Consider the following 27,269-nt stretch of genomic DNA (forward strand, 5'->3'; position numbering starts at 1 on the left):
GAAGTATTCCACCACTGCCCAGAGAGGTTGCTTTGAGTTTACTTTAAACATCAAGTCTAATTCCTATAGTAACATGAGAATTTACTTTCCCTTGTAAAAAATAAGTAGTTCAGAGGAAAAGCAGAAAAGATCATATAAACGTGTAGCACTTGATGATTTACAAAGTCCTTTCCCATCTGTATTTTTATTTGATCCTATCAACAATCATATAATAATAACAATATATTATATATATCAACCACGTAATAATGATAATGATGATAGTAATTTTAGTAGTAGTAGTAGTAGTACATTTTGCAAGCAAGGAAACACTCTCAGCGGGGCTAGGAATTTGCCAAGGACTGGCTAGGACTTAAAGCTGAGGTCTTAAGACTAAACTCCATGCAACCGTAGGTCTCCAGACCTTTCATAAAAAAAAAATTAAAAATCAAAGATTTTAACTCCTGCAATTTATTTTATTATTGTACCATTTCTTTTATACATATATGTGTGAATTTCCTACACATTTCTTTCAATGAAGTACTATAATATGAGCTGCATATGCAAATAGCATCACATTATTACTACCTCCCTATAGTGTTATAGTGGCAGCCTTAGCCTTAGCCTTCACTAATTAGGATATTGTGACAATTCATTGTTGATAAAAAATAGCCTGAGTTGCTTATAAGCAAAGCCTAAGCAGTTATAGCGAAGTTATTAGTTAATTATTAATATGTGAGAAAGTTTCATTCTACGTTTATAAATAAGCCATTATGTTAAAATTATTTAAAATATTTTTCTTTTTTCAGTGAGAAAGTTGATCCTTTGTATATTTCCGTATTCAAATAAACTGATGAATCTTCTTATCAGGTCAGTTACCAATAGAATTAGTTTATTGCACAAAAAGAGTTAGAATATTAAAAATTTATAGTTTTAATATTGAATAAAGTTGCATAAAAAACCATTTTGTAGATAGTGTATTTTTAAAGATAATTATTGAAGTGTCTGTCTTTAAATACTCATGACTAGTGAGGCATTATAATGATAAAATAGCCATGGCCTATACATTTGTCTTCTGGCATAAGGTTTGTATAGAACCCAAATTTTTCACAAGACATTATTGTGTTGTTGATAACTACTATTTTCAGCTAACCTGTCTATCTATTCGTATTGAGATATATATAGATATATAAATACACAGACACCTACACACACAAATACATTTGTCTTTCTAAAAAATTGATTTATAAGTCAATTGTTAGGCTTCAGTGATTTCAGCATTTTGTTCATCTTTTATTACAAATGCATGTGGTTTCTGAGGCTTTTAAATAAATACATGAAATGGCTGAAAGATTTATATTGCTCGTGCTTAGCTAAATATGTCATCTCTAGAAACGATGTGGTTTATTTTGGCACTGTTTTAAAAACTCAAATATTTTAAACATTTGTTAAGTTGGAGCTTGCACATTTGAACTAGTAGCATACGTTCCAGAATAGCATCTCAAGTTACCAAATTTTTTGTAATCCTTGTACTAGAATAACTTTTTTTTGGAAAGGTTTTCTTTTCTTTTTTATTATGTACTTTAAGTTAAATTTATAAAGGTTGAAGTTATTTTTTTTTTTTTTAAATAAGTTAACCTACTATTTTTTTTTTTTTTAATAGTTACTTTATTTATTTATTTATTTATTTATTTTGACTGTGTTGGGTCTTCGGTTTGTGCGAGGGCTTTCTCTAGTTGCGGCAAGTGGGGGCCACTCTTCATCGCGGTGCGGGGACCGCTCTTCATCGCGGTGCGCGGGCCTTTCACTATCGCGGCCCCTCCCGTTGCGGGGCACAGGCTCCAGACGCGCAGGCTCAGCAGTTGTGGCTCACGGGCCAAGTCGCTCCGCGGCATGTGGGATCTTCCCAGACCAGGGCTCGAACCCGTGTCCCCTGCATTAGCAGGCAGATTCTCAACCACTGCGCCACCAAGGAAGCCCTGAAGTTATTTTTAATGTAGGATTTCATAAATAGAATTGGACAATGATAAATGTATATTTTTAAAAATCATTAAAATATTGTGTCCTATTGATATTTCTTTGCAGAAATCTTAATATACTTAATACACTTATTTTTAATGTTTATTGTATATTGTTTTCTAATGTATATTGTTTTCTAAATATAGTTTTGGAGAATGCTTGTACTTTGGAAGCCACCAGTTTCTTGACTATCAGATTATTAACAAAGGTGCATTTTAATGCACAGACTCAGATATCTGAAATATATATTTACTTTTTAGTCATATAAACTCTCTACTGCAAATCCTACACATTTCAATGCAATTATTATACATTTAATCAAACTTATAAGTGTTCAGTCCTGAAGACACTGTACTAAATATGCCTATAAAATATACTGCAGTAAGGAAACAGATTAAGTTCACTGTCAAACTATGTCTGACTTTCCTGACAAGTTTAATGAAGATAAAATTCATTATGAACAAATATATTAGGTACCTTACTATTTGCAGGAGTAAAATATTAAAGAGAAATAGTATTTTTGGTAAACATGGTTAAAAAGAACCTAAGAAGGGAAATCAAATTCTCTTAATTAAAAAATAGTAGACTGATTCAAATCTACTACAAAGCACCTCTACTAATTTTGGAATTTGTATGTGGAATTTTGCTGTAACCAATAGCTGAAATCTAAAAACATTGCTACTGTTGTGTTTGATTATTCAATCAAGATAAGGTAAATATAAACAGACTATGTAACACTCTATCACCTGTAGTGAACTTAGAATTTAAAGCTTAAGGTACACGGCTAAAAGAGGACCAGGGTGGGGTGGGCAGTAGGAATTGTTGGGGTAAAGTTTCTATAAACTGGTAATATCTAAACTGTCATATTACTGTGTAAAAAAATTGTCTCACCATGTATGGCCTTTGGGATATTGTCATACATTTTACTTCTACATAGGTATACAATAATAATTTTGTTATTGTTTTTGCTTTAAACAATCAACTATTTTTTAAGGTGATTTAAAAAGTAAGAACAACCTTATTTTATATTTACCCACGTATTTACCATTTCTGGTGCTCTTCTTTATGTAGATCCAAGTTTCCACCTGTTAGCATTTTCTTTCTTCCTGAAGTATTTATCTTTTATACAATGCAGGGCTGTAAGTAATGACTTCTTTCAGCTTTTGTATGTTTGAAAATCTCTCTCTCTCTCTCTTTTTTTTTTTTTTTTTTTTTTGGTGCCTTCATTTTGTGAAAAAGAAAAGTTTTTTGCTGGCTATAGAATTATAGGTTAACTTTTTGAAAAATATTTTCAGATGTTGCTCTACTGTTTCTGGCTTGCTTTGTTCCTGCTGTCGTCTTTATTTTTGTTCTCTGTACATATATCCTTTGGCTGCTTTAAGGGTTTTCCCTTTATCACTTGTTTTAGCCAACTTGATTGTGATGTGTTATAAATTTCTGCATGCTTCTGTGCTTATGATTTGTTGAACTTCCTGAACTGTGGGTTTATAATCTTTATCAATTTTTTAAAATTTTGGCTATTATTTTTTTCAATATTTTTTGTCCTCAAACTCTTTCCTCTTTAATGGAACTGCTATTTAATATATATTAGGCCACTTGAGATTGTCCTACAGCTCATTCATTCTTTGTTCATTTTGGGGAAGGTCTCTTTTTCCTCTGGGTGTTTTATTTTGGATAGTTTCTATTGTTTTGTCTTTAAATTTACCAGACTTTTCTTTTGCAGTGTCTAATGTGCTCTTCTTAATCCCATCCAAAGCCTTTTTCTTCACAGACATATTATTAGTTTCTAAAAGTGAAAATTGGGGCCTTTTAATGTCTTTCATCTCTCTCCTTAATTTTTTCATGCTTTACCTTATCTTCTGGAATATAAAAAATACAGTCATAAGAACTGTTTTAATGTCCTTGTCTGTTAATTCTATTATCTGTTCTATTTCCAAGTCTGTTTCTATTGATTTCTTTATCATGAATTATATTTTTTTAGTTGAAGTATAGTTGATTTATAATATTATATTAGTTTCAGGTGTACAACATAGTGGTTCAATATTTTATAGATCATACTCCATTTAAAGTTATTACAAAATAATGACTGTTTCCCTGTGCTGTGCAATCATGACTTGTATTTTTCTGCTTTGTATGCCTGATAACTTTTTTTGGATGCCAGTCATTGTGAATTTTAATTTGTTGGGTGTTAGATATTTTTGTTTCTCATTGAAAACTTTCAAACTTTCTTCAGGAATGCAGTTACATTATTTGGAAACAGTTTTGAGACACAGAAAGAAAGAGAGAGACAGAGAGATGCAGAGAGAGGGAGAGACACACACACACACACAGAGAAAGACACAGAGAGAGAGACGAGAGAGAGAGAGGTTCAGTAGGTGGGACCAGAGCGCCTTTAGTCTAGGGCTGATTCCCCCCACAGCTAAGGCAATCGCCCTCTGAATACCTGATGCCCTGTGCAGTAGGAGTTTTCTCTGCTCTGACTGGTCATAACCATGTGTGAGTTTTGGTCATTGTTCTGCCTGCGCCTTTCTGGCGGTTCTTACCTTAGCCTTGGTAGTTTACTTACACACGTATGCTTGTCCATACTCAGAGGAAGACTCAAGGAATGCTCTGTAGCTCTCCAGAGCCCACTCGCTCTCTCACTCTCTCTCTGTGCAGCAATTTTTGTTCCAGAATTCCCCTCTCCAATACTCTTGATTGCAAATTCTAACCACCTTGGCCTCCCCAAATTCTCAACACTTATGTTCTCGACAGGCTCTGTTTTGTTCCCCCTCCTATACTCTGCTCTGTAAACTTGCCATATGATAAACTGGGGTAATCTTAGGACTCCATTTCTTTCCCTTCTCTCTGGGATCACCATCCTGTGCTGCCTGTTGTCCAAAGTACAAAAACATTGATTCAGGTATTCCCACTGTTGTTTTTGTTGTTGTTGTTGCTTTGGTTTTGGTGGGTCTTTTTCTTTTTTTGTTTTGTTTTAGGGTTTTGGTTTTGGTTTTGTTTTTTGTTTGTTCGGTTGGTTGGTTGGTTGGTTTTTTAAGGTGGGGAGGGTAAATGTGGTCCCTGTTATTCCATCATGGCCAAAAGTATAACTTCTCCTATAACTCTTTTAAAATGTCATCTTCTTAATGTCTAGCTTCCCTCTCCCCTGTTGAGAAATCAGCTGTCAGTCTTAATGTTCTTCTCCTGAAAGTAAAATCTGTTTTCTCTGATTGCTTTTTAGATCTTTTTCGTTGTTGGGTTTTGGGGGTTGTTTTGTTTTGTTTTGTTTTGTTTGGCAGTTTTATTTTGTGCCTAGATGTGATGTTCTTTGCTTGAGTTCATAGACCTATTAAATCTCTGACTTCATATTGTTTGTCAGTTTTAGAAAAGCTTTGCTCAGTATCTTTTTCCCCCTCCTTCTGTGACTCCAATTATATATATTTTATATTTTTTTTCACTGTGTTCCCACATATCTCTTCTTATTTTCCATTTTTTTCTCTATGTGCGTTAGTTTTGAATTTTCAAAATTACCTGTCTTTTATTTCACTAATCCTGTCTTCTGCTGTTAAAGCCATCTATTCAATTCTTAATTGCAGATTTTGTATTTTTTAATTCTACAGTCTCCTCTTGATGTTTTTGGTACATTTCAATTCTCTGGTGAAATACTCATCTTTCTAAATATATTGTCTCCCCTTTGCTTATAACTATAAGAAACTATAGTAACTTAGTTACTATAAAATAGTACTTAAAAATCCATGTCTGCCAACTCCAACATCTGAATCACCCATGGGTCTTTCTCTATTGTCTGTTTTGTTTCTAGGTGTCTAGATGCATGGTCCTGTCTCTTGGCATGCCTATCAATTGTTGATTTAATGTAAGACATCCTGATCCTCCAGGTGATTTTGGTTTCCACCAGAGAGGGCTTAGCCTTCCCTCTATTGGAAAGATTGAGTGGAAGCTAATCACCTTAATCCAGTCAGGTATGCTGAGTTGAAGCGGGGTTGCAGTTTGAGTGAGGCTGTTTTCTCTGGTTTGCCTCTTTTCCTATGGGGTAGCTCACTAGGCTTTCAACAGTGAAGGTAATATCTTCACTCCAGTCCTTTTAGATATTCTCATCTGAGCTTTTTTAACCTCCCACTTAGGACAGCCCAGAATTTGCCAAATACTTTGAAGGGGAAACTAGGCATGTGTTTCAGGCCCCTTTGGTTCTCGCGGTCTGTCGCTCCAGCCCTGAAAGATTGCCAAAAGCTCTGCTGGTTTCCCTGTCCCTAGCAGCAGTCTTCTGCCAGGACGAACCTAGAGCCAGCAAATGCCTTCAGGGGAAGAGCGGCTGCAGACCATCAGTTTACCTCTCAGTTCTCTCTTCTCTGGAATCTTAGTTCCTCTAGTTTTCTTTGTTTCAGCCCTTCTCTGATACTTTTAAACAAATATGTTATGTATTTTGTCCAGCTTTACTAGTTGTTCCTTGGCAGGAGCGTTGGTCTGCCATGAACGACTCTGTTCTGTCTGGAAGCAGAATTCCAGTGAGTTTTTAATTTCTGTTATTATATTTTTCATTTCAGGAAGTTATATTTTGTTCATTCCCAAATCCATTTGATCATTTTTGTTGTCTCGTTTCTATCTCATATTTTCAACCCCTTTTTAATTTTCTTATATGTTTTAAATGTGCTTATTCTATACTTCTGATTATTTTAAAATCTCAAGTATTTACTGCTCCAGTTTTGAGATTATTTCTGCTAGCTACATTTATCTTGCCTTGTTTCTTTAGATGTTTACTGATTGATGAATGTGAGCTTATATGTCTTAGGATTACTCTCTGTGGGTCTTTTCAGTCCTGAGTTGAAGGTGGGTCCCTTCATAGAGGCTTTGCATTTGCTTCTGCCTGGGAACATGTACAGGCCTTAGCACACTTTAAAATCTTAATTTGAATTTTATTGGGCCACTTAAATAATAATCTGGGATGAAAATCCACATGAGGGCTAGCTTGTGTTTATAAAATTCATAAGGGGAATATTTTTTTCTATCCTCCATTCATAGTCTAAGATTCCTCTTCGTGGGTGGGCCCTGGACTTTATCCCCTATCCCCTACTCCATTAGGAGGCCATGAACACCAAAGCTCAACTTCACCTCTATCATAAGTCAAATGCTCTCAAGGTAAAAACTGCCCTTCAAAAAAAAAACTGCCCTTCATGCTTCACATACCATTAAGGGTTCCCAGTTTAACTTAGGTTTTGGCCTCTGAGTATTCCTTAGCAACTTGCCAACATCATGATGCATTTGAGGAGATGTTTGTAATTTTCTGTCCAACATTTTTAGTTGCTCACTGTGGGAGGTTCCAGGTCCATCATAGTAGGAAACTCCAGTCAGGGCTGAATGTTATTAAATTTACACACACACACAGAGGTATAATTATACTACTAATAAAATGTTCTGAATTTAGTATCACTTGTATACATGATTAAAATGAGTAGGTAATAAATTTACCTTCCAAGATCCGTAATTGCAGCTGTTTGTCCCCAACAGTAACTACAAGCAGTTTTTCATTAGAGAAAAGAAAATGATTGAACAATCCAAATTAGCCTGGGCAAGAAAACTAGCAGCTGCCTAAAATGAAATGTTTGAGTTATGAGCCATGTGCCACTTTGGTTTATCTGCAGCCAAAAGGTTCAGAATCCTTATTCAATTAACCATGTTGCTTGGGAGGGCCCGGTTGCCCTGAATAAGAGCTGCCTGGTGATGAGTAAGAGGTATCCGTGACACGCAAGTTCAGACCTTGCAACTCTGTTTTTGTTGTTTGAACTTTCTTCTCTGTTGTAGCTAGGGATCCAGCATGGAATTTAAACACTTGTGTGGTAACTCCATTCCTTCAGCCATTGTGTTGTTAAGCTCTAGCTAACGAACTTTTAACACTGGTTCCATGTAAGGTAAGACTTAGAAAACAGCAGCAATCAACATTTCTGGCTTTATAAATAAAACCATATGTCTTTCGGAAAGTAAGATGCTCCTGCCTGTCTATTCCAACTGATCCCCTCAATAGTGGCGTTCATAACATGTATGAAAAATAAAGAAATAAACCAAGGTATCACCTAAGAAAGCTTAAATTAAGAAGTGGCTTTTATTTCAAAAAATCACAGCTACTGTAACAGAAACTTCAAAATGTATACTTGTTTTAAAACTTAGGAGCTTTGCATAAAATAGAGAAACCAAAATTACGTAATATTTGAAAAGGTAAGAGCTGCCAAATGCACCAGTCAAATACACTTTGTCTCATGTGGACTTTTCTTCCATGCCAACAGTTTTTGTTGCTTAGGGAGATCCTCCTGATAATGTCACAAAGAATGTTTCTCAAACCCATATAGATTATGTACACACTGGCTTTTTAAAGACAAGTTAGATTTTAAATCTCTAAGCTTCGTTTTGCTTCTGAACATACTGTTTTGAAACAAAAACCAGGTGACTAAAAGAGAGGAGACTGAATTTTTTTCCCCAACTTATAAACAAGTCCTGAAGATAATTCTGGAGGAGAAAATTCAAATATAGTTTGAACAGCGATATAATAATTTGACATAAAATGTCTCAGTGTTATTGCTTTGAAGAATTACTCTACTTGAATGTGTACACTGATTACTAATGTCTTACATCATAGTCTTACCACTTTACAAAATTAGATTTGCTTTTTGCATCTTATTTTCTTAAATTATGGTCATACTATGAAGAGTAATTATATACTTTTATTTAGGTGACGTAGAGGAACGTGAATATGTAATCTCATTTGTCAAATAAGAAAAACTTGAAATCAGTTTCCTTTCAATTAAGACCTCAATCATGTCATATAATCACTTTATTTCTTCTTTTATAAAAATTGCAACAACTTTTTCAAGAATTATAGCTACCTTGTGGACTGTAAGTTTAAATATTGCAGATATTATTGTCTTTAAGTTGCAATAAGACAAACAGTGACTTTATCATTTCTAGAATCAAAGAATGAAGAGTGCCTGTGTGCAAGTTTTCTGGGCCCATTTTGGAATTTTCTAAAAGAACCAATTGCCCAAATCATACATCGAGGTTCTGATATGTTAGTTTGTTTTTCTGTGGATGGCAAGAATATTAATAAAAGTGACTCATTCGTACTAATACCTTAGACCCTACGCTACTCCCCATTTCAGTTCCTACTCTATACTTTTATTATTTAATTCATTTGCCATTTTTAATCCTCTACCCTGTCATATTCACTTCATGAGTTTAAATCCAGTTCATCCTTCAAGAACACTTTTATACCACCTCCTAACATGAAGCTTTCCCTAATTCCCCACCTCCACCCCACCACCAAGTAGAAGTTAATCTCTGCTCTGTATGATTTATAGCCCTTCCTTCATCTCTATTAGGGCAGTTATTAAGTTCCCTGTTGTTTCATTATTCCTGTACTATCTCCCATTAGCATGCAGCTTCTGGAGGTCAGAAATTCAGTCTTGTTCATATTTCTTTGCACAGGTAAATACTTAATAATCATTCTTGTTAATGATGAAACCTAAATTTTCAAACTATATTTTTGTTTTATAAACATCTGTGTAATCTGTCTTTCTAAAAAATATATGACACTGAAAGATTAAGATTTGAGTATCCTTTTTTAAAATAGTGGTATTAAAATATACTATTATGTCAAATTATCTAGCACCTGGCACATTACCAGGTGAAACATTGAGTTTACCTGAAGACTTTAACTTTTAATTGTAATCAATTTAAAGTGAAGAGTTTTGGGGTTGGGGGGAGGGGGTAATATGTTTGATTTGATTAGGTTTGGTTTTTTTTTTGTTTTTCTTTTTTTAGGTTTGTTTGTTTTTAATCAGAATTTCTTGTGTTTCTGTTAAATTTTGGTCCCATACAGTCCATAGTTTGAAATTTCACTCCATGATGAAGTGAAGATGTGGTTTTGTTGTCTTGGAAAGTTCACACAAAATTTCCAGACCACAAGAGAGGTCATTTAAATCATTATTGAACAACACTAATAACTAAATTGCTTTCTGGAACCAAATATGTCAAAATTCAAAGAAAGGGAGAAGGCAAGCAATGTATAAACCAGTGGGCATGTTTGGATGCTTTCTGATAATGCTACAATCCACTTTAAATCATGATTTCAAATCCAGTAATTCCTTATTTCCTAAAAGTAACTAAAGTTTTCTGAATTCCGATTATTTTGATAAGCTTTCTTGAGATTTTATTTTCTGGTTCTTTATTATTCTTTCAATACCTAAGCCCTATTCTAAGATATTTGAGAGCCAAAATAAATTGTTCATGAACATTACCCACCAAGCTACAGCTTCAAAAATTAATATTTAGTTACTAAGTTTATTTTATCTCTATTTTAGTCTCCACCAATTTTCATCATGCACCTTGTTGAAGGAAGATTCTAAAGCTTAAAAATGACTACCATTCTTCAATAAATAGGTCAGTAATATCAAAGGCTTTTTGAAACACTTAAGCATAGAATATTCACTGCACTTTACTTGTGTGACCATGACATTAACACACTGAAAACCTTTAAGTTCCCTAAAGAAGACTTTCTTCTTATACATCTTTCCTAGCTGTGTCTAATCAAATTATGTTTTTCAAGATAGTATGTCCTTCTCTGAAATTATTTCTAGTATGTGCCTCACACACAAAGTTAACTATCTTGGTTATAATTGACTGCCAGCAGAAAGACTCACTTTTGATAACAGTATTTTGTTAGTAATTTTCTAGGACATACATCTTCTTTCCTCATCAAGAAATAGTAAACCCAAACTACCAACATTGTTTCCCATGTCGAAAGATTAAAATCATCTTAATGAATAGTGCTCAAATGCTGGCACATGGCCAAATGAATAATCTTTGTCTTAAAGTAGCAAAAAGTGTAAGACACTACCTACGTTAAGACTTGATTTTCTTGAAATTCATCAGACAATAAGTGAAAATGCTATAGATTTTTAGCTTTCGTCTTGAACATCTGAAGTTCTCTTAGCTAGTAATTTTTTACTTAGATTTATATCTTTAATCCTAGGATCTCCCATCTCTTTGAAACCAGTTAATTAAAACAGATAATCACCTTATAGAACTTTCACATTAGGGTAAAATGAGAAAAAAAGGAATTGAGTAACTTTCATATACGACATAAGCAGGCATTTTCAGAGCTAGAAGTACAAACATGCGTCCATTCCTAAGCTCCTGCTTCCCCGTTTCTGTTAAGAGCTGAAACTTGTGCCACCGTGGTTAATGTTTTGACAGATTTTATCATAAACCTTGCTGTTGTAAATTTGCCTTGAGCCAAAATTTAACATGTTGTAAGCTCAGAAACAGTTTTTGCTGTTAGTCACGAGAAACGGAAATAAATCAATTATGCTCTTTTGAATGATAGGAGTAGAGAGTTTAACTCTTTAAAATTTACACATGACTTGAAATTTGAGAGAAATTCTCATTTTTTATGTTCATGACCTCTCAATTGTCAATAAAACATACATAAACACTTTTGTGACTCTCACAAGGGAGAATATGCCAAAGGAAATAATGTGGCTTTAATATGCTCACTAAATTTCATCACCAAAATATAATCCCTGATTTTTTAAAATGAAAACGTCCTTTTCCTTATTATAAGGAGTCAAAAATTTAAGCCCTCAACATGTGATTGATTCAAAAACTATGAAGTAGCTACTTTGTTTCCAAATAATTTATCAGAATGCACTTCAGTTAGACCCTGTCTTATGGTGTCTGTCATCTATAACTACTTAGAGTATTTTATTAAACTTTAACTCCCAATCATTGCTATTCCTAACAGCCTGCAGATCTAGATATTTTTTCTCTCTAAAACATCTTCAATGACCATGACCATTAATAGTTACTCATAAATGCATTTGTACACAGGCTAAATCATAGCACATCAGTGAAGAAAAAAAAAGAGTTGTAACCCAGTCTTTACCCTAGAATAAATCAAATCAACAAATATTTATTGAATGTCTACTATGTGCAAATAGCCCTGGACTCGTCAGCTTTTAAAAAGCCATCGAAATTTTCACATTGACAAATCAAAGCATTATTATTTTGAAGTATTGCAGAAGCTGCTTCCATGTCCTTTAGGTGACAAAGCCTCTGAGGACCCTGCAATTACTTAGGATAAAGAAAAACAAGGAAGAGAAAGCTAATTCACAGACTGAAAAGAGAAGAACGAATAACCTAAAATATCACCAGCAGATTGCATCATATGTGTGTGTGTGTATATGTGTGTGTGTGTGAGCTTATGTGTATAAGCATATATTATATATGTGTGTATATTTATATACACATATACACACAAAGAGAAGAATGAGTGAATTTGAAAAAAATAATCTTTGTTAAGGTGACATAAGAATTGACATTTATATTTGAGTCCAGAGCTTTGCTCTAAAAATAGGCTTAATGTCTTAAAAAGGAATGAAATTGGGTCATTTGTAGAGACGTGGATGGACCTGGAGACTGTCATACAGAGTGAAGTAAGTCAGAAAGAGCAAAACAAATATCGTATATTAACGCATATATGTGAAATCTAGAAAAATGGTACAGATGAACCGGTTTGCAAGGCAGAAATAGAGACACAGATGTAGAGAACAAATGTATGGATACCAAGGGAGGGGGATGGGGTGGGATGAATTGGGAGATTGGGATTGACATTTATACACTAATATGTATAAAATAGATAACTAATAAGAACCAGCTGTATAAAAAAATAAAATAAATTTTTTTAAAAATTAGCTTAATGATATTTTGGCCAGTGTTAAGTTCTGTGGTACTAAAAAATCAAGTATATCATAGTATAACAGAAAGATTACTCAACTTGGCCCCCAGATTCTAAAAACTAGCTTTCCCTAAAGTCTGTTAGGAGATGTCTTCATCAATCAACAGATTTATAATAGAAGAAGTGACTTCTACAATGTTACTATAAAAAATTATGATAGAAGCCTAAATAAGAAGTTAATTTTATCATAAATAAGAGAAGCTACTTAAAAGCGCATTTTAAAGATTCTAATTTTTATTAGGAACTAAATAAATCCACCAGTAAGAGACAAAACTTGTACACTTTATTATACTACATTATATATTATACTCTTTTATACTATATATTATACTATATTTTATGCTACAATGGTCTATGCATTTCATTTTACTAATCTGTAAAAGATAAAATAATACACTATCTACCCACATCAAATAATTAAATGTGTTTCCTTAGTGAAGTATAAAAGGGAGGCTGTCAATAGTTTGCAGTTTTACCAAATAGAATTAATCCTGGTTACTTTGCATAGAAGGTATATATATATATATATATATATGACTGATGATATTGTCATTGACAGTCTCACGGGTGATGTCTAGTGTCAATTTTAAGTATTTGTTTAGGAGAAGTAATTTTTTATCAATTTTTGCCTCCTATTGGTAGGCTAAGTTTAATGTCTAATGAAAATCAAAGCAGATTCTTTTAAGCAGCAGCTTTTATCTTTCCTAAAATGTCTGAAATTAATTTCTCAATTTTTCTGTGGGGAAAAAAACTGGTATAGCTCTATTATTCAAAGTTTATGCTTCTATTATGAAATTGTTGCTTATTAAGATCACTTTGAAGCAAAGATATCTTTTCATATATCTTTTTAATTATTTGATACTTTTTCATCTGGTTGTAATTTATTTTCAAAGTATACCCTAATTGCTCTGTAGTAAATTTTGAATTTCTTCTCAGTTTGTGTATAGCCTTTCTCTTCTTGATAAAACTATACTATTGGCCTTCGTAAATATAGCAGACACTTTCAATGTGTGACTACATTGGTTTGGTTTCTTTTATTCATTTTCTTGGTATATTGTAAAAAATGTCTTTGGATATATTTTAAATAAAATTTCACTTGGACAATCCAGACATAATGCTTAAGTTCATGGAGAAATATTCTCTTTAGAGTTGTTTCTGATTTTCATTTCACCTTTCCCCCTCCTTTGGCCAGAATTCCCAACACTAAGACCCTCTCACCTAGGACCTAGCCTGGATTCACCTGCCCCCTTGTGGTATTCCTCTCTGAATAGTTCATTGATTTCTGAAATTTGGATTTGGTATTACACAGCCTGAGAAGATAGACCTCTTTACTCTTGTCTAGCAGTCTAAAACCAGAAAATTTTTCTTCTGTTAGTCACTGGCTAACATAAAAAGATGAAAGGAGTTTATATTTTTAATTTAATTTAGAGTACAAGAAGGAAATTGAGCACTATAAAGAAATCAGTAGCTTGGAATAAATGATAAGAATTTTGTCTAGAATCGATATTAGTGACCTGCAGATTAATAAACTAAAGAGATGTTTCCAAGATTCTCATAAAGCAATTTAAAATCAAATTTTTTCTATGTCAATGTCTCCTTTTTTAGTGAGTGGGAGAGAAAAATGTTACTCTATTTTATTTAAATTTTAAATAGATTTCCTAAACCTCTCATCAAGGATGAATTCATAAATATACAAAATAAATTAAATGTTGTATACTATATGATCAGATATTTTGGTACGTTTGACACAAATAGGTTTTTTGTCTCTTTCTGACAAAAGGAATTTTTTTCACATGCCGCAGGACTAATTTTTACATCTTCAATCTTCAACTGAAGTCACATGGAAAAAGGATGATATAGTCAATGAGTGAATTACCTAGACACAAATTTGGAGACATTTTGCAAGAATAAGGACGTAAGAATTAGGCATCTAGTTAATAAAGAATAATGTGCAGATAAAAGAAAGGGAAAGAGGAAAGAAAAACACTATTTACAAAAGTAATTTGTCTTTCTTAGAAGGAAGAAATAGATTAATAAATTATTGTTAATAAGACCCCAAGTAATTTTTAAAGACTTATTTTTCTATCTGTTAACTGTAAATATTTCTAGCAGAAAGAGTTGTCTCTATGCTGTTCCGCCTCCTCCGCCTATTCTTCACCAAAGGCTGGTTTGATTGGATAATAGTGGTCCTCTAGGCATTTTTAACATTATGTCACCTCACTTGAGATATAGAAGAAGAAAAAGTATGCAGGCTTTAATAAAGTTGTAGTCCAACTTCCAAATTTCTAGTATTTAACGCTCCTTTGCAGCTTCTCTTACATTTGTAACAGTTGACCTACTAACAGATTCCCAGAAACCCAGGTTCAAATTTTGGCAGGCTTACCTCACCTCTTTGTCCTTCCAAAGTACATAAATGCTAAACTGTGTTCACAGTGAGGAAGGGAGAGTCATTCTAATGAGACTTTTAAAACCAAGACCCTTTCTGCTCCCTACCAAGTTACTGCCATTCTCTCGAAAGGAATAAAGTTTTGTCAGTGTGCTCTTGGCATAATTTCTTCAGCCTGGATTAAACACAGGTGACTGAGAGTCTACCTTATCTCCACAGGGCATTAGTCACTCTATAAAAGTTAAATTTATTATGAAATGCTTTGTTTGTGTTAACATATATCTTCTCTGGGAAGTTGGAAACAAAGGCATGTCCTTTAAGACTCCATATGGGGAAAACACATCCTCCTGTGGAATTTAACCTTAATTTGAACCAAGATCTGTGAAAGAAAAGCACTTTAGTGTATTGTTCCCTTGCTCCACCCCTCTATTCCCTTATCTAAATGGGGTTACTGTTGCTTCGTGTTTTTTAACTCTTCCCATTCCAAATCTTGCTTTCCTGAGTTTAAAATAATCTTAGAAGAGAAATATATCAAAATAATTGTGGCAAACAACTATGCCTTGCTTTTAAATATGAGTGGTTTAATTCTGATAACTTTAAAATTAAATAAATATATAGCCAGTTTATACTTACATATCTTATTGTTCATTACCTTGTTTTAACAAATGGTACATTGTAAAGAATATTTTATTTCCTGAAAATCTTTTCTAAGATTCATTTACTAGCAAACATTGTCATGTATGCATAGTTTATGCCTTATTAGAAGTAAAGAATCATTAGAAGAAAAGTTTACATTAGGAATGATGAGATGTATTTGAAAGACTAATTTTGACCTCTGTTTTCCTTCAGTCTGTTTGCATAATCTTGCAGTGCTTTCAATGTATCTAAATCCATAGACGCTCCAAGGCTTCTTTTTAAAAGTAAAAGCAAAATTTCCATGGCTGCTTCCCGCCCTCATAACAGACCAGTTGTTTATAAGCAGCAGAGAGCATTTCCCAAAATCTTTTAAGTTTACATTTTTTAAAATTCTGCTTTTATGAATACTTGAAGTTTCTTTTTTTTTAATTTTTATTTTTTAACATCTTTATTGGAGTATAATTGCTTTACAATGGTGTGTTAGTTTCTGCTTTATAACAAAGTGAATCAGCTATACATATACATATATCCCCATATCTCCTTCTTGCGTCTCCCTCCCACCTTCCCTATCCCGCCCCCTAGGTGGTCACAAAGCACTAAGCTGATCTCTCCGTGCTATGTGGCTGCTTCCCACTAGCTATCTATTTTACATTTGTTAGTATATATAGTACTTGAAGTTTCTTTAATAGCATCTACCAACAAACGTAATTATTCAAATGATTTTCCTTCATTATCTTTTATAACATTAAGAAAAAAATAAATTTGAGTATAAGCTTAGATATTAATTTTAAAAATATGAACATTATATTTAACTTGACTAGTACTCAATTCTTCTACTCAAAATAACTATCTTCAGCATTATTAAATTGAAAATTTCATAGCAAAATAAAAAATTCATAGCAAAATATTTATAGATTCCTACAGTCACACATTTCCTTATTACATAGTATATTTTATTTAAACTATTATATTAAAATTAGTTTGATAAAGATGTTTTTTAAAAACTATAGAATACATGCATAGTACATTTAGGACGTCAGGACATTTATCACAAGAAATATCAAATCAGGGCATCATTGTTCCCCACTTCAGCCCTGCCTACATTTATTGGTTCCACCCGAATCAACCCTCATATCACATTTATTGAAGCTTAGTTTCTACCACATGTTAGCACTAGATTATATACTATGTTGTTATTTAAATTCATAATATGTATTATTTTTCATGGAAATTATAAGCTCACAATAATAATGAGTTGACAAATGGAACATTTTAATTTACTTCTTAGACTCAAATCCTTGTTTCTCCTGGAATTTGCACTGCATTAGACACTGGTTTGATACAGACTTTCTTAAAAGATAACAGCCCTATACATCTGTTGCCCCCAGATTTTTCCAAGAATGGCTTTGGGTGACTGTATCCATGGCATATATAGATGTCTGTATAGCATATCATTTATTCATGGTCCTACCATAAGATATCTGTAAGAAGATCTTTCACAGGAGTAAAATTGTCAAAATGATAGATGAACAAGATAATGGGAGAAGTGGTAATAATTAAGTATAAGACTGAAAAGGCAGATGTTAACCAGAAACAAAAGAATGAAAAGTGTGGACTTCGTAGATGATGGTGAGAAGCACTTTGGCAAAAACAAAATAAAGGAGCAGGACTTCCCTGGTGGCTCAGTGGTTAAGAATCCGCCTGCCAGTGCAGGGGACATGGATTCGACCCCTGCTCCGGGAAGATCCCACATGCCCCGGAGCAACTAAGCCCGTGAGCCACAACTACTGAGCCTGTGCTCTAGAGCCCGCAAGCCGCACCTACTGAGCCCACGTGCCACAACTACTGAAGCCCACACACCTAGAGCCCATACTCCACAACAAGAGAAGCCACCGCAATGAGAAGCCCGCGCACCGAAACGCCCCCGCTCACCGCAACTAGAGAAAGCCCGCACGCAGCAACAAAGACCCAACGCAGCCAAAAATAAATAAATTAAATAAATAAATAAAGGAGCAAAAGGGAGAGAAAGAACCAAAGATAATTCCAAACCGCCACATGAATGAATTTTGGTGAATCCCAAAGTATTTGCAAAACTGGATAAAAGAGGTTGTGTGTGTGTGTGTGTGTGTGTGTGTGTGTTTATAACAATGTAGACAAGAGTGGTCTTCACCTATTAAATTTTAAAGATGTCAGGATGTGGCAAAACAAAATAATAAAATACTGAGCATCTTTACTGACCATGAGCTCTATTACTAGACAAATACGTGTCAGATGAAATTAGAAATAATAAATAATGAGTTTGTTCATGAAATGTATTGTTGTATTAATTCTTATTTTATCTGTGAATCTCCAGCACCAACTAGAACATACTGACCATAGGAGACACTTAAAAACATTTAGCGTAAATTAAAATTGTCCTTACCAATGAAATCACAATAGAGTCACAAGAATTACAGATGATGTACTGTGGCAATGGGTAAGGGCTAGGGGACAAGAGAATCAATTGTAAAGCATCTAAGCCCTATTAATATATTAGTCATTTAAGGTCATACAAATAATTTACAGTACAAGTGAAGGTGAAAGTAGTGTTCTCAGGGGATATTTTTCTATTCTGGTTATATTTGGAAGTCCTCAGGACAGTTTCCATTCTGATTATATTTTGGAAATCTTCAGTATTTCTCTAAAAGTATATCTTGATGAGAGGATTGAAAGAGATAATAGAGGGGGTATTTGTTTCTATCAGTAATTCAGACAACACCATCCCAAGTGCTGGGGATACAAAGTTGAATAAGACACAATTTCTATCCTCATGGAAATCACAGTCCAGAGGGAATGACAGAACTGTAAATAATGTAATGTAGTATCATAGGTACCATAATAGAGGTAGGCTCAGAGTGCTTTAGCAGAACAGAAGAAAGTGTATCTTGCCCTGTCTATGAGATTAAGGAAGGCTTCCCAGAGGAGATGGTGTTGGAACTAAGTGCCATTGGGATCGGCAATTAAGGAGGCCATGATGACTTTAATGAGAGCAATTTCTACTGTAATGAGAGACAAAATCCAAATTGCAGTGAACTAAGGTGAATGAAAAATGTAGAAATAGACACAGTGAATATAGACTACTTTTGCCTGGAAATTACCTTCTAACTCTTCTTGCTTGCTGCCTCTGAAAAGATTTAATAAGGAATTTCACATTGCATAGCACAATTAAGTGCAATGATAGTAATGGATTTCTTTTTCTGTGTTAGTAAATAAATTGCATTCCACTTGTACAAGCTCAAGAGCATAAGTCCTTCCAGCAAGAGCCTTAGCACTGAAGGAGGGTCATATCTACACCTTTGCGTTACGAATGTCTTTGATCCCTAATTCTATTCCTTGTTCTATTCAGGAATTCCACAGTCTCAATTGCAAAGTGTAACCTGATGAAACTTTCTATTTCTTTCCTCTCTTCCAACTTTCTTATAATTTCTCTTTGTACCTCAAACCACATATCCTCAAGTGATTCAAATATTTTATTGTCCATACATTATCTTTCTAATGCTAAATATTACCTACTGAATAAACTCCAAAGTTTTTAGAGAATTCAAAGCCCTGCAGACTTTTGTTCCAGCCTACTTTCTCAGCTTTATCTTCCTGTAGCTTCCTCTTTCAGGCTTCAACTTCACCTTCCTCTCTATGCACTCTGATCTTTCTGCCTTCCATTTCCTGACACTGTTACTTCCTCCTGGAACTACCATCTCCCTGAAATCTTATATCTAAATCCTATCTGACACTTAGGTCTTAGTTGTCATATTCCCTATAAAAGCTTTTCTTAATTTTCCCACATATAGATTTTCTTCTCAACTCTTAGTATTTATATGTGCCTCTCTGTGCCTTTCATTCATTCATTTATTCTTTCATTCAACAAAACTTTACTGAGCACCTACTATGTGCCAGGAACTGAAACTGCCATTTTCTACATTTTTTCCCATGGTTGAATAACCATGAGTTTTATCTCATCACTCCTATCAGACTGTACATTCTTTGAGGTCAAGAATCATCTGATATAGCTCTATAACTATCTATTACAATGTTTTACACATAGTAATTGTTCTACAAAAATATATTGACCATATTAATGAATAAATTAATCTCAAATGGAGATTCATCCCCTGAAATTCAATTAGACAAAGATAGCACCCAAATCTTTTATCCTCCCTGCCATGAAATTCCATCCTATTATCTGCAAGAACACAATTTATCACTTCCTCAGCTTAACCACCTTAAAATAGCATTTTTTAAAAATGGTATTTGATTTCCTTGTATTTATTCTCTTACACTCTTCCTTGTCTTCAGCTCCATCCATTCCACTGAAAGAGTCCACAAGTTATAGGATTAATCAAATCCTTCCACTTACCTCCATCACTACCTCATTTAGCTGGTGACCATACTACAGCTTCCTTCTTAAAAGGATCACTCAACATCAGTCACTTCCTTCTTTCAATCCACCCTACATGACTTAGCTTTGAATGTAAACTCAGATTATATGCCTTTTCATATCTTTCCTTTTTTCTTTCTGTAGACATTATAAAACTATTTAATACTAACACACTTCCATTTCTTCCCTAATCTTCCATCTTCTTGCTATTTGCCAACAATCTTTAGCTTAAAATGTCCTTCACCTCTGGAACATTCTAACTCTTTGCTTCCATCAGCAAAGTTTACTATCACTCCAGCTATCTGAAACCCAGCTTAAAATTCGTTTTCAAGGGAATTTTTGGATTAACCTAGATTCATGTATCACTGTACTTATTTTCTATATATTGTTCAACTACTATATTACTTTGAATCAGTTATGTATTTATCTAATTCAAACAGTGTAAACTCCAATATGAACCCTGTACACTGATCTGAATTTTACGTGTGAAAGTTTGCTCTTCATGATGATGTTAATCTGTGGTTTTCTGCCCTTTAGGTAAAACAAACATACTAGATTAAATAGTACCAAGATATTCAACTCTTCTAGAATTACAATATATAACGACATGATCTTTATTGACTAATCAACCAAAATTTACAGAAAAATAAATGCTACCATAATATGACCTCAAATATACATCAATCCATTAATTATGAGTAAGAGAATGAATTTGAGGCTTGAACACAAGGTAATTAAGAGGATCTCATAAGAATCACCAACTCTTGATTGTTCATTAAGTACCAGGGTTTAGAATAAGGAAACGTGTTCTGCTTCTGGCTGTAACAGAGTTGATAGAATGAGATTAATTCACTCACTGAGAATAACTATAAAACTTGGACAAAATGCAAAGTAAAACAAAACAAAATCTGAAGGCACTGGAGAACAACCAGTGCGGCCAGGACCTGAGGGGCCAGGATCCTGGAGAGAAGGAAAATACACTGAGGTGAGTCCTGCATTCCCAGCTGTGTTTTTCCCTTGAAGCCTTTGCCTATGCAAGGTTTGGGGCATAGAAGTATAACAAAAGCAGCATTCTTGAGTTTGTGGCAGTTTGGCTGGGCTGGAGAATCAAAAGTGGAGTTTAGAACTAAATTAAGCAGCTATGCTATGAGGGGCCAAGATCAGGAGACGAGAACTATAGACAGTTGAGACCAACATACTATGTACAATTTTTCCCTTAAGGCATTTTCTGATTTTTAAGAGGCTAAATTCAGGACAAGACACAGAGAAACCAAGTAAAAAACACTTACTAAGAAGATAAAAAGCTAAGAAGAGAATTAGTCAGTCCCATGATGCTGAGGAGACAATAAATGGAGTGCAAGCCTCACCAAAGAGGAGAGACTCAGCTTTTGACTTAGATCCTGGGAAAGCTATGCCATAGGAGTAAGGATAGATTGTAAATAGACCAGCTTCAACTATATCAAGGTGATCTTCCCAAACTAACTCACACCTAAGATGCCCCCGCCAACACAAGGTGGAATTTGGAGGAAGAGGAACTTGCCTGTGCTCTAGGCCACGAATCCCCAGCTCCCAGGCTGCAGACCACTACCAGTCCGTGGCCTGTTAGGAACTGGGCCACACAGCAGGGGGTGAGCAGTGGGCGAGCGAGCAAAGCTTCATCTGCCGCCCCCCATCGCTTGCATTTACCGCCTGAACCATGCCCCCTCCCCTGTCCGAAGAAAAATTGTCTTCCACGAAACCGGCCCCTGGTGCCCTAAAGGTTGGGGACCACTGCTCTAGACCCTGCACTGAATAGGCAGAGACTGTCTGCTACTGGAAGAGGTGCATAGGCCCTGCCTGAGAAACCCCTCCCCCGCCCCACCATGAGCCTTGCATCTAGTAACTGGCAACAGCCATGTACTGGTGGGGGGAACAGAACCATGGAAGTAGACTCCCTCTATGTTGCAGGCATAGATAACCTGCTGTAGTCTGAAGGCGGAGCAGGGAAACAGAAAACAAACAAAACCCTCCAGTTCTCCAGGCCTCACACCAAACACAACATCGTGGAAGTCCAGCTCACCACTGGAGGAATTTCAAATCTGTGGTATGTTAAAGGTAACTATAGCAGCCACAAGACCCAACTCACCTCAAATGCTAACTAAAGTCACTCAAATCCCCATTAGTGAATGGGGTATTCCCATCTGGGTCATTTACCTCAGTTTCTACTGTTCTTTTATATACAATATCTGGCATTTAATTTTTAAAAAATACAAGACACACTAAAAAGAAAGAAGAGCCATGTGAAAAATTAAAATAGTCAATAGAACCAGACCCAGTGATGACCCAGCTGTTGAAATTATCAGAGACTTAAAAAAGAGGAAAAATAAGAATTAAAACACATATTAATTTCAAAATGGCAATAATAAGAATGAGGACTTCTCAGATAAACAGAATCCAAAATAAAATGAAGTAGTATCTTTAAAGTGCTGAAAGTAAAAAAACAAAAAACAAACAAACAAAAAACCCTATAACCTAGAATTAAAAACTTGGCAATAAAATCAGAGAATATCACAAGCAGAACTCCAATAAAAGAAATCCTAAAGGGAGTTGATTAGGCAAATGGAAAGTGATCACAGATGGAATCACAGTAATATTGGAAAGAAGGAGAGCACCTGGAAGGGTAAATGTGTGAGAAAATAAATGAATGCTAACTATTTAAGATAAAATAGAACACATGTAATAAAAGTTTATTTTATTCAAAAGAAACAAATCTATTGTAATTGAAAGTCTAATGATCATAGCTAAATAAATAAAGCACAGATTGAGAGACATGTTTACCCAAGTGGTCATCTAGTCTACCCTTGAATGTCCAATATTGAGATGCTCACTATTTCCTGAGGTCACCTACTCTGTAGCCGTGCTACAAATGTCTTTATATTGAGTTATAATCTGTAATTCTCTCAAATTTCTACCTTCTGGCCCTAATTTTGCCCTCTAGAATCATATGCAATAAATATTTTAATTTCTTTCACACATGCTTGAAATAACTAAATTATCCTCCAATGTAACAGAAATGTTTCATTCTGTGGCCAAACAGCCTCAATCTAAACCATCCTTCACAAGGCTGGTCCAGTTCTCATCTAATCCAGAATCTTTTAAATGCACCTCACTTTTTATTTTTATTTATTTAATTTTTTTATTTTATTTTTTTTTTAAATTGCAAGCCTGGAAAGGCAATGAAAGGATTTTTCTTTTATTTATTTATTTATTTATTTATTTATTTATTTATTGGCTGTGTTGGGTCTTCGGTTCGTGCGAGGGCTTTCTCCAGTTGCGGCAAGCGGGGGCCACTCTTCATCGCGGTGCGGGGACCGCTCTTCATCGCGGTGCGCGGGCCTTTCTCTATCGCGGCCCCTCCCGTTGCGGGGCACAGGCTCCAGACGCGCAGGCTCAGCAATTGTGGCTCACGGGCCCAGCTGCTCCGTGGCATGTGGGATCTTCCCAGACCAGGGCTCGAACCCGTGTCCCCTGCATTAGCAGGCAGATTCTCAACCACTGCGCCACCAGGGAAGCCCCCTCACTTTTTAAATATTTCTCAAAGAATAGATCTGGAATAGATCTAGAATGATCTTGTGGTGACCAGGGCATTCTTGCCCTCCCTGTTCCATGTGTGCACCAATGGCATTTATCTTTTGTAAGTTGTGTGTCGGGGGGAATCATGCTATTTATTCATATGTAATTCCTGATTCTACCTCTGAAAACTCTAGCCTCAAGAGGTAGGACTTATTTGTGTTCACTGAAAGCTATTGCTCAGGAATATTAAGCTAGAAATGGTATACAGACAAAAATTGGCCAAGAGATTCTGAAGGCTATTTCAGCAGGTAGTGGACAGTAGTAGGAAATAAAATTGTGACCTTTAGGATGTTAAGGAATAAAAGGTTGGCGGAATGGGGGGTATCGATAGAGCATATTAATTAATTACAGATGTATAGGTCATAAGAGGGATGCGTCAAAGACTATGACTTCTCAAGCCTGAGTGACAAAGAGAATGAGAGAAATAAGGACATCAGGAGGCATGCCTTGTTACTGAGAGAAATGTGTTGCTGTCATTTAAACTTATTAAATATTCACGGAAATACCTTGTAGACAGGTGTAGAAATAAGATGGGAGCTTTTGTTGGGGACAGAGATGGACTTTTAGAATGGTACAGGGATATACTTATAGTTGAACAAGTTGGGTTTATTGCTTGTTGCAAATAAGGGAGACCATACATCATAAGGGACCGTGTGGCATTTCAGTAAGAGGGTGTTAGGACTTATTATAGTATGGGGGCTTGTGCTATTTGATTTGAGGGAGGGCTCAAGAAAGTGCGACTTCTAATAGGATGCTGTCAGGATGTGGGGATAATACTATGCTTGAGTATCTTAAGAAATCTTATCTAGAAGGAGTTAAGAGTAAAACAAAGCCAAAGCTGTACTTTATAAAGAAGCAACAGTTACTAATCCTAGCTCAGATGGGGGAGTGTTTGCTATTTTTGTGGTTTGCAGTGCCTTTTTTATATCTGTGCTTAGAAAAAATTACAAAGTAGTCTTTTTGTCTCACTTTAGTTATAAAGTGACTTTGTCTCCTACTGGTGTTCAATAAAGTTGTTTATGTTTTTTAATTAATTAATCTATTTATTTATTTTTGGCTGCGTTGATTCCCCGTTGCTGCGCAGGCTTTCTCTGGTCGCGGCGAGCGGCGGCCACTCTTCGCTGCCGTGCGCGGGCCTCTCATCCTAGTGGCTTCTCATGTTGCGGAGCACGGGGGCTTCAGTGGTTGTGGTGTGGCGCACGGGCTTAGTTGCTCCGTGGCATGTGGGATCCTCCTGAGCCAGGGCTCGAACCCTTGTTTCCCTCACTGGCAGGCGGATTCTTAACCACTGCACCACCAGGGAAGCCCCCTAAAGTTGTTTATGTTTGACAGAACACCTGGGCCTAACTGAATGCTGGACCACATCGTAAGGATAGCCTAGCCTAGCTGGAAGTGTCAAGCCAGTTTCCAAATGTGAGGGGCTGTTTTTCTTTCTCAGGCTAACATACTAGCCTTGGGGAACTATAGTGAAGGCTGGAGTTTTCTTCTTTTTCAGTGAACTTAGAAATAAGATCATCTGCCAGGCTTTAGGAGAAAGGGAGATGAAAAAGCTTGGAGAAGGTTTGAGTCATCTGCTAAGACATTGTTTAGTGAATCAACAAAAGATGCTGTTTTCAATTGTCATCCACTTTACTAAAGAAAATGCAACTGTTGCTGTGTATTGTGAATTTATGGAGGATTTAGAAGTGAAAGCCCGTTTATTACCTAAAAAAAAAAAACAGGATGGGTTGGCATCTTTTAATACAAGAGTGGTGCAGCAAACCTCTTTCTTGGGATACCCATACAAGATTAAATATTATTTGATACGAATAATTTGTAACTTTTATTTTTGGCCTTTGGACTGTATCTCCCAAGGCGGGAAAAAATGTTGCTGTTTTCAAAAGCTAAATAGAACATCACATCAGAGACAATAGTCATCCAGAAGGATGAATTCCATAGTATCTAGAGCAAAGAAAATCAACATTTTCACTTACACTCATAAAAATGGACCCCCCTCCCCCCACCAGCACTCCCACTTGAATTCTCTGTTTATGTGTGTCTAAATAACTAGATGCTTTGCTCATCCCCAGTACTAGGTGTGATTGAGAGATGACTTACTCAGGGGCAGTGGCAGCAGCAGCATTTTCTGTGCTCACAGGAGCCCATGCTCTTGTGAGGATCAAAAGGAGATGAAGCCTGATTAACCATTTTGAAATCTATCGGATGAGGAGAAGTCCTTACAAAACAACTTTTATACGCTTTAATTAAAAACGTGTTCCGGCAGCTCAGAGCTGAATGGGCTTCAGGGGGAGCAGGGCTGAGCCCGTTGCTATGGCGACACAAAATCTTTTCACGCCTGGCCCTTCCTCATCACACTCTCTCTAGCTCTCTCCAGCCATTAATTTGCCTCCATCCCATCTCTCAGTCCCTCAGTCTCTTGGTCTGTGGGTCTACATAAGATCCAATACATTGCTTTTTCTGCTATGGTACTTCTCCCTCCCTCCCTTTCCCTCATCTTTTCATCCTTTACATTTCCCTGACAATCTCTATTTTCTTGTTTCTCTTGAAAACAAGTTTACCTCCTGAGTTGAAAACACTAAGAAAAAAAAATTTTTGTTTTGGTCATAGCATGTTAATCATTGTTTATTACCCCTCATGATAAATCCATTTTCAGGAGTCTTAAGTGTAGTTAAGAAAGATCTTTCACTATGTTCTACATTTTTTAATTTTCAGGTTGAACACTGGCTACTATATGGTGCTTTCTGTTGCTGAAGATAAGGCTAAAAGAAAAAGGGCTATGTTTTACTCTGTTAATTTGTGCTTATTATTAAAATACCAGGTTGTTTCACAAACCACATCATCTGGCAACAACTGTAAGTGAATGTGAGACTTCAAATATGTCCTGAAAAAATGCAGACCTCACTTTATTTAAGAAGGCTCTTTGAATATTTTTAAGGTTATACCAAATACAGAGACAAATAAAACCCAACGCCGTAACTTGTTACACCACATGAAACAGGAATTGGGTAGAACTTGTGCATCTCAGAACCCAACAGCCAACTTGGGAGAAGCTGATATCTTTGCAACCTTGCATTCAATGCATTTATATAGATAATAATATTATTACACAACTTCTTACTGTTACTCTTTGAGTCATCACAGGCCTTACAACCTTTCATTTTTATTAAAATTCCAATTTTCCCTTTCACCTCTTCTATTTTATAAGATGAGATAGGTGAGTGGAATGCAGTGGAAATCACTTCTCATTTCTCATTTTTTCTCCATACTTAACTCTCAATCTGTTCTTACTGTGATTATACTTCCAAAGTGAATTATTTGTCAAATTCAATAAACATTTCCTTTCTAATTGCCTGACTCAGTAGAGATGTTGTAACTTAAGAGACGGGTATAGCCTGGAGTGTTAATCCTTGGCAAAGCATGGCCCAGTGGTCACTGTACAAAAA

At 35.4% G+C, this 27,269-nt stretch overlaps 1 protein-coding gene across 7 annotated transcripts in view; it reads left to right on the forward strand.

Annotated features, from left to right (window-relative positions):
• The window catches only part of MIPOL1 (mirror-image polydactyly 1), a 336,113-nt gene extending 309,412 nt beyond the window's left edge, over positions 1-26,701 (forward strand). For all 7 annotated transcript variants that reach the window (XM_057543812.1, XM_057543817.1, XM_057543811.1 and 4 more), the window contains one exon: positions 26,539-26,701. In XM_057543812.1, coding sequence (XP_057399795.1) covers positions 26,539-26,686 — 148 coding nt within the window. In that variant the 3' untranslated portion in view covers positions 26,687-26,701. The remainder of the gene's footprint in view (positions 1-26,538) is intronic.
• Positions 26,702-27,269: the final 568 nt, after the last annotated feature.

This window comes from Balaenoptera acutorostrata, chromosome 3 (assembly GCF_949987535.1).
Source record: "Balaenoptera acutorostrata chromosome 3, mBalAcu1.1, whole genome shotgun sequence".
NCBI classification, from domain to species: domain Eukaryota; kingdom Metazoa; phylum Chordata; class Mammalia; order Artiodactyla; family Balaenopteridae; genus Balaenoptera; species Balaenoptera acutorostrata.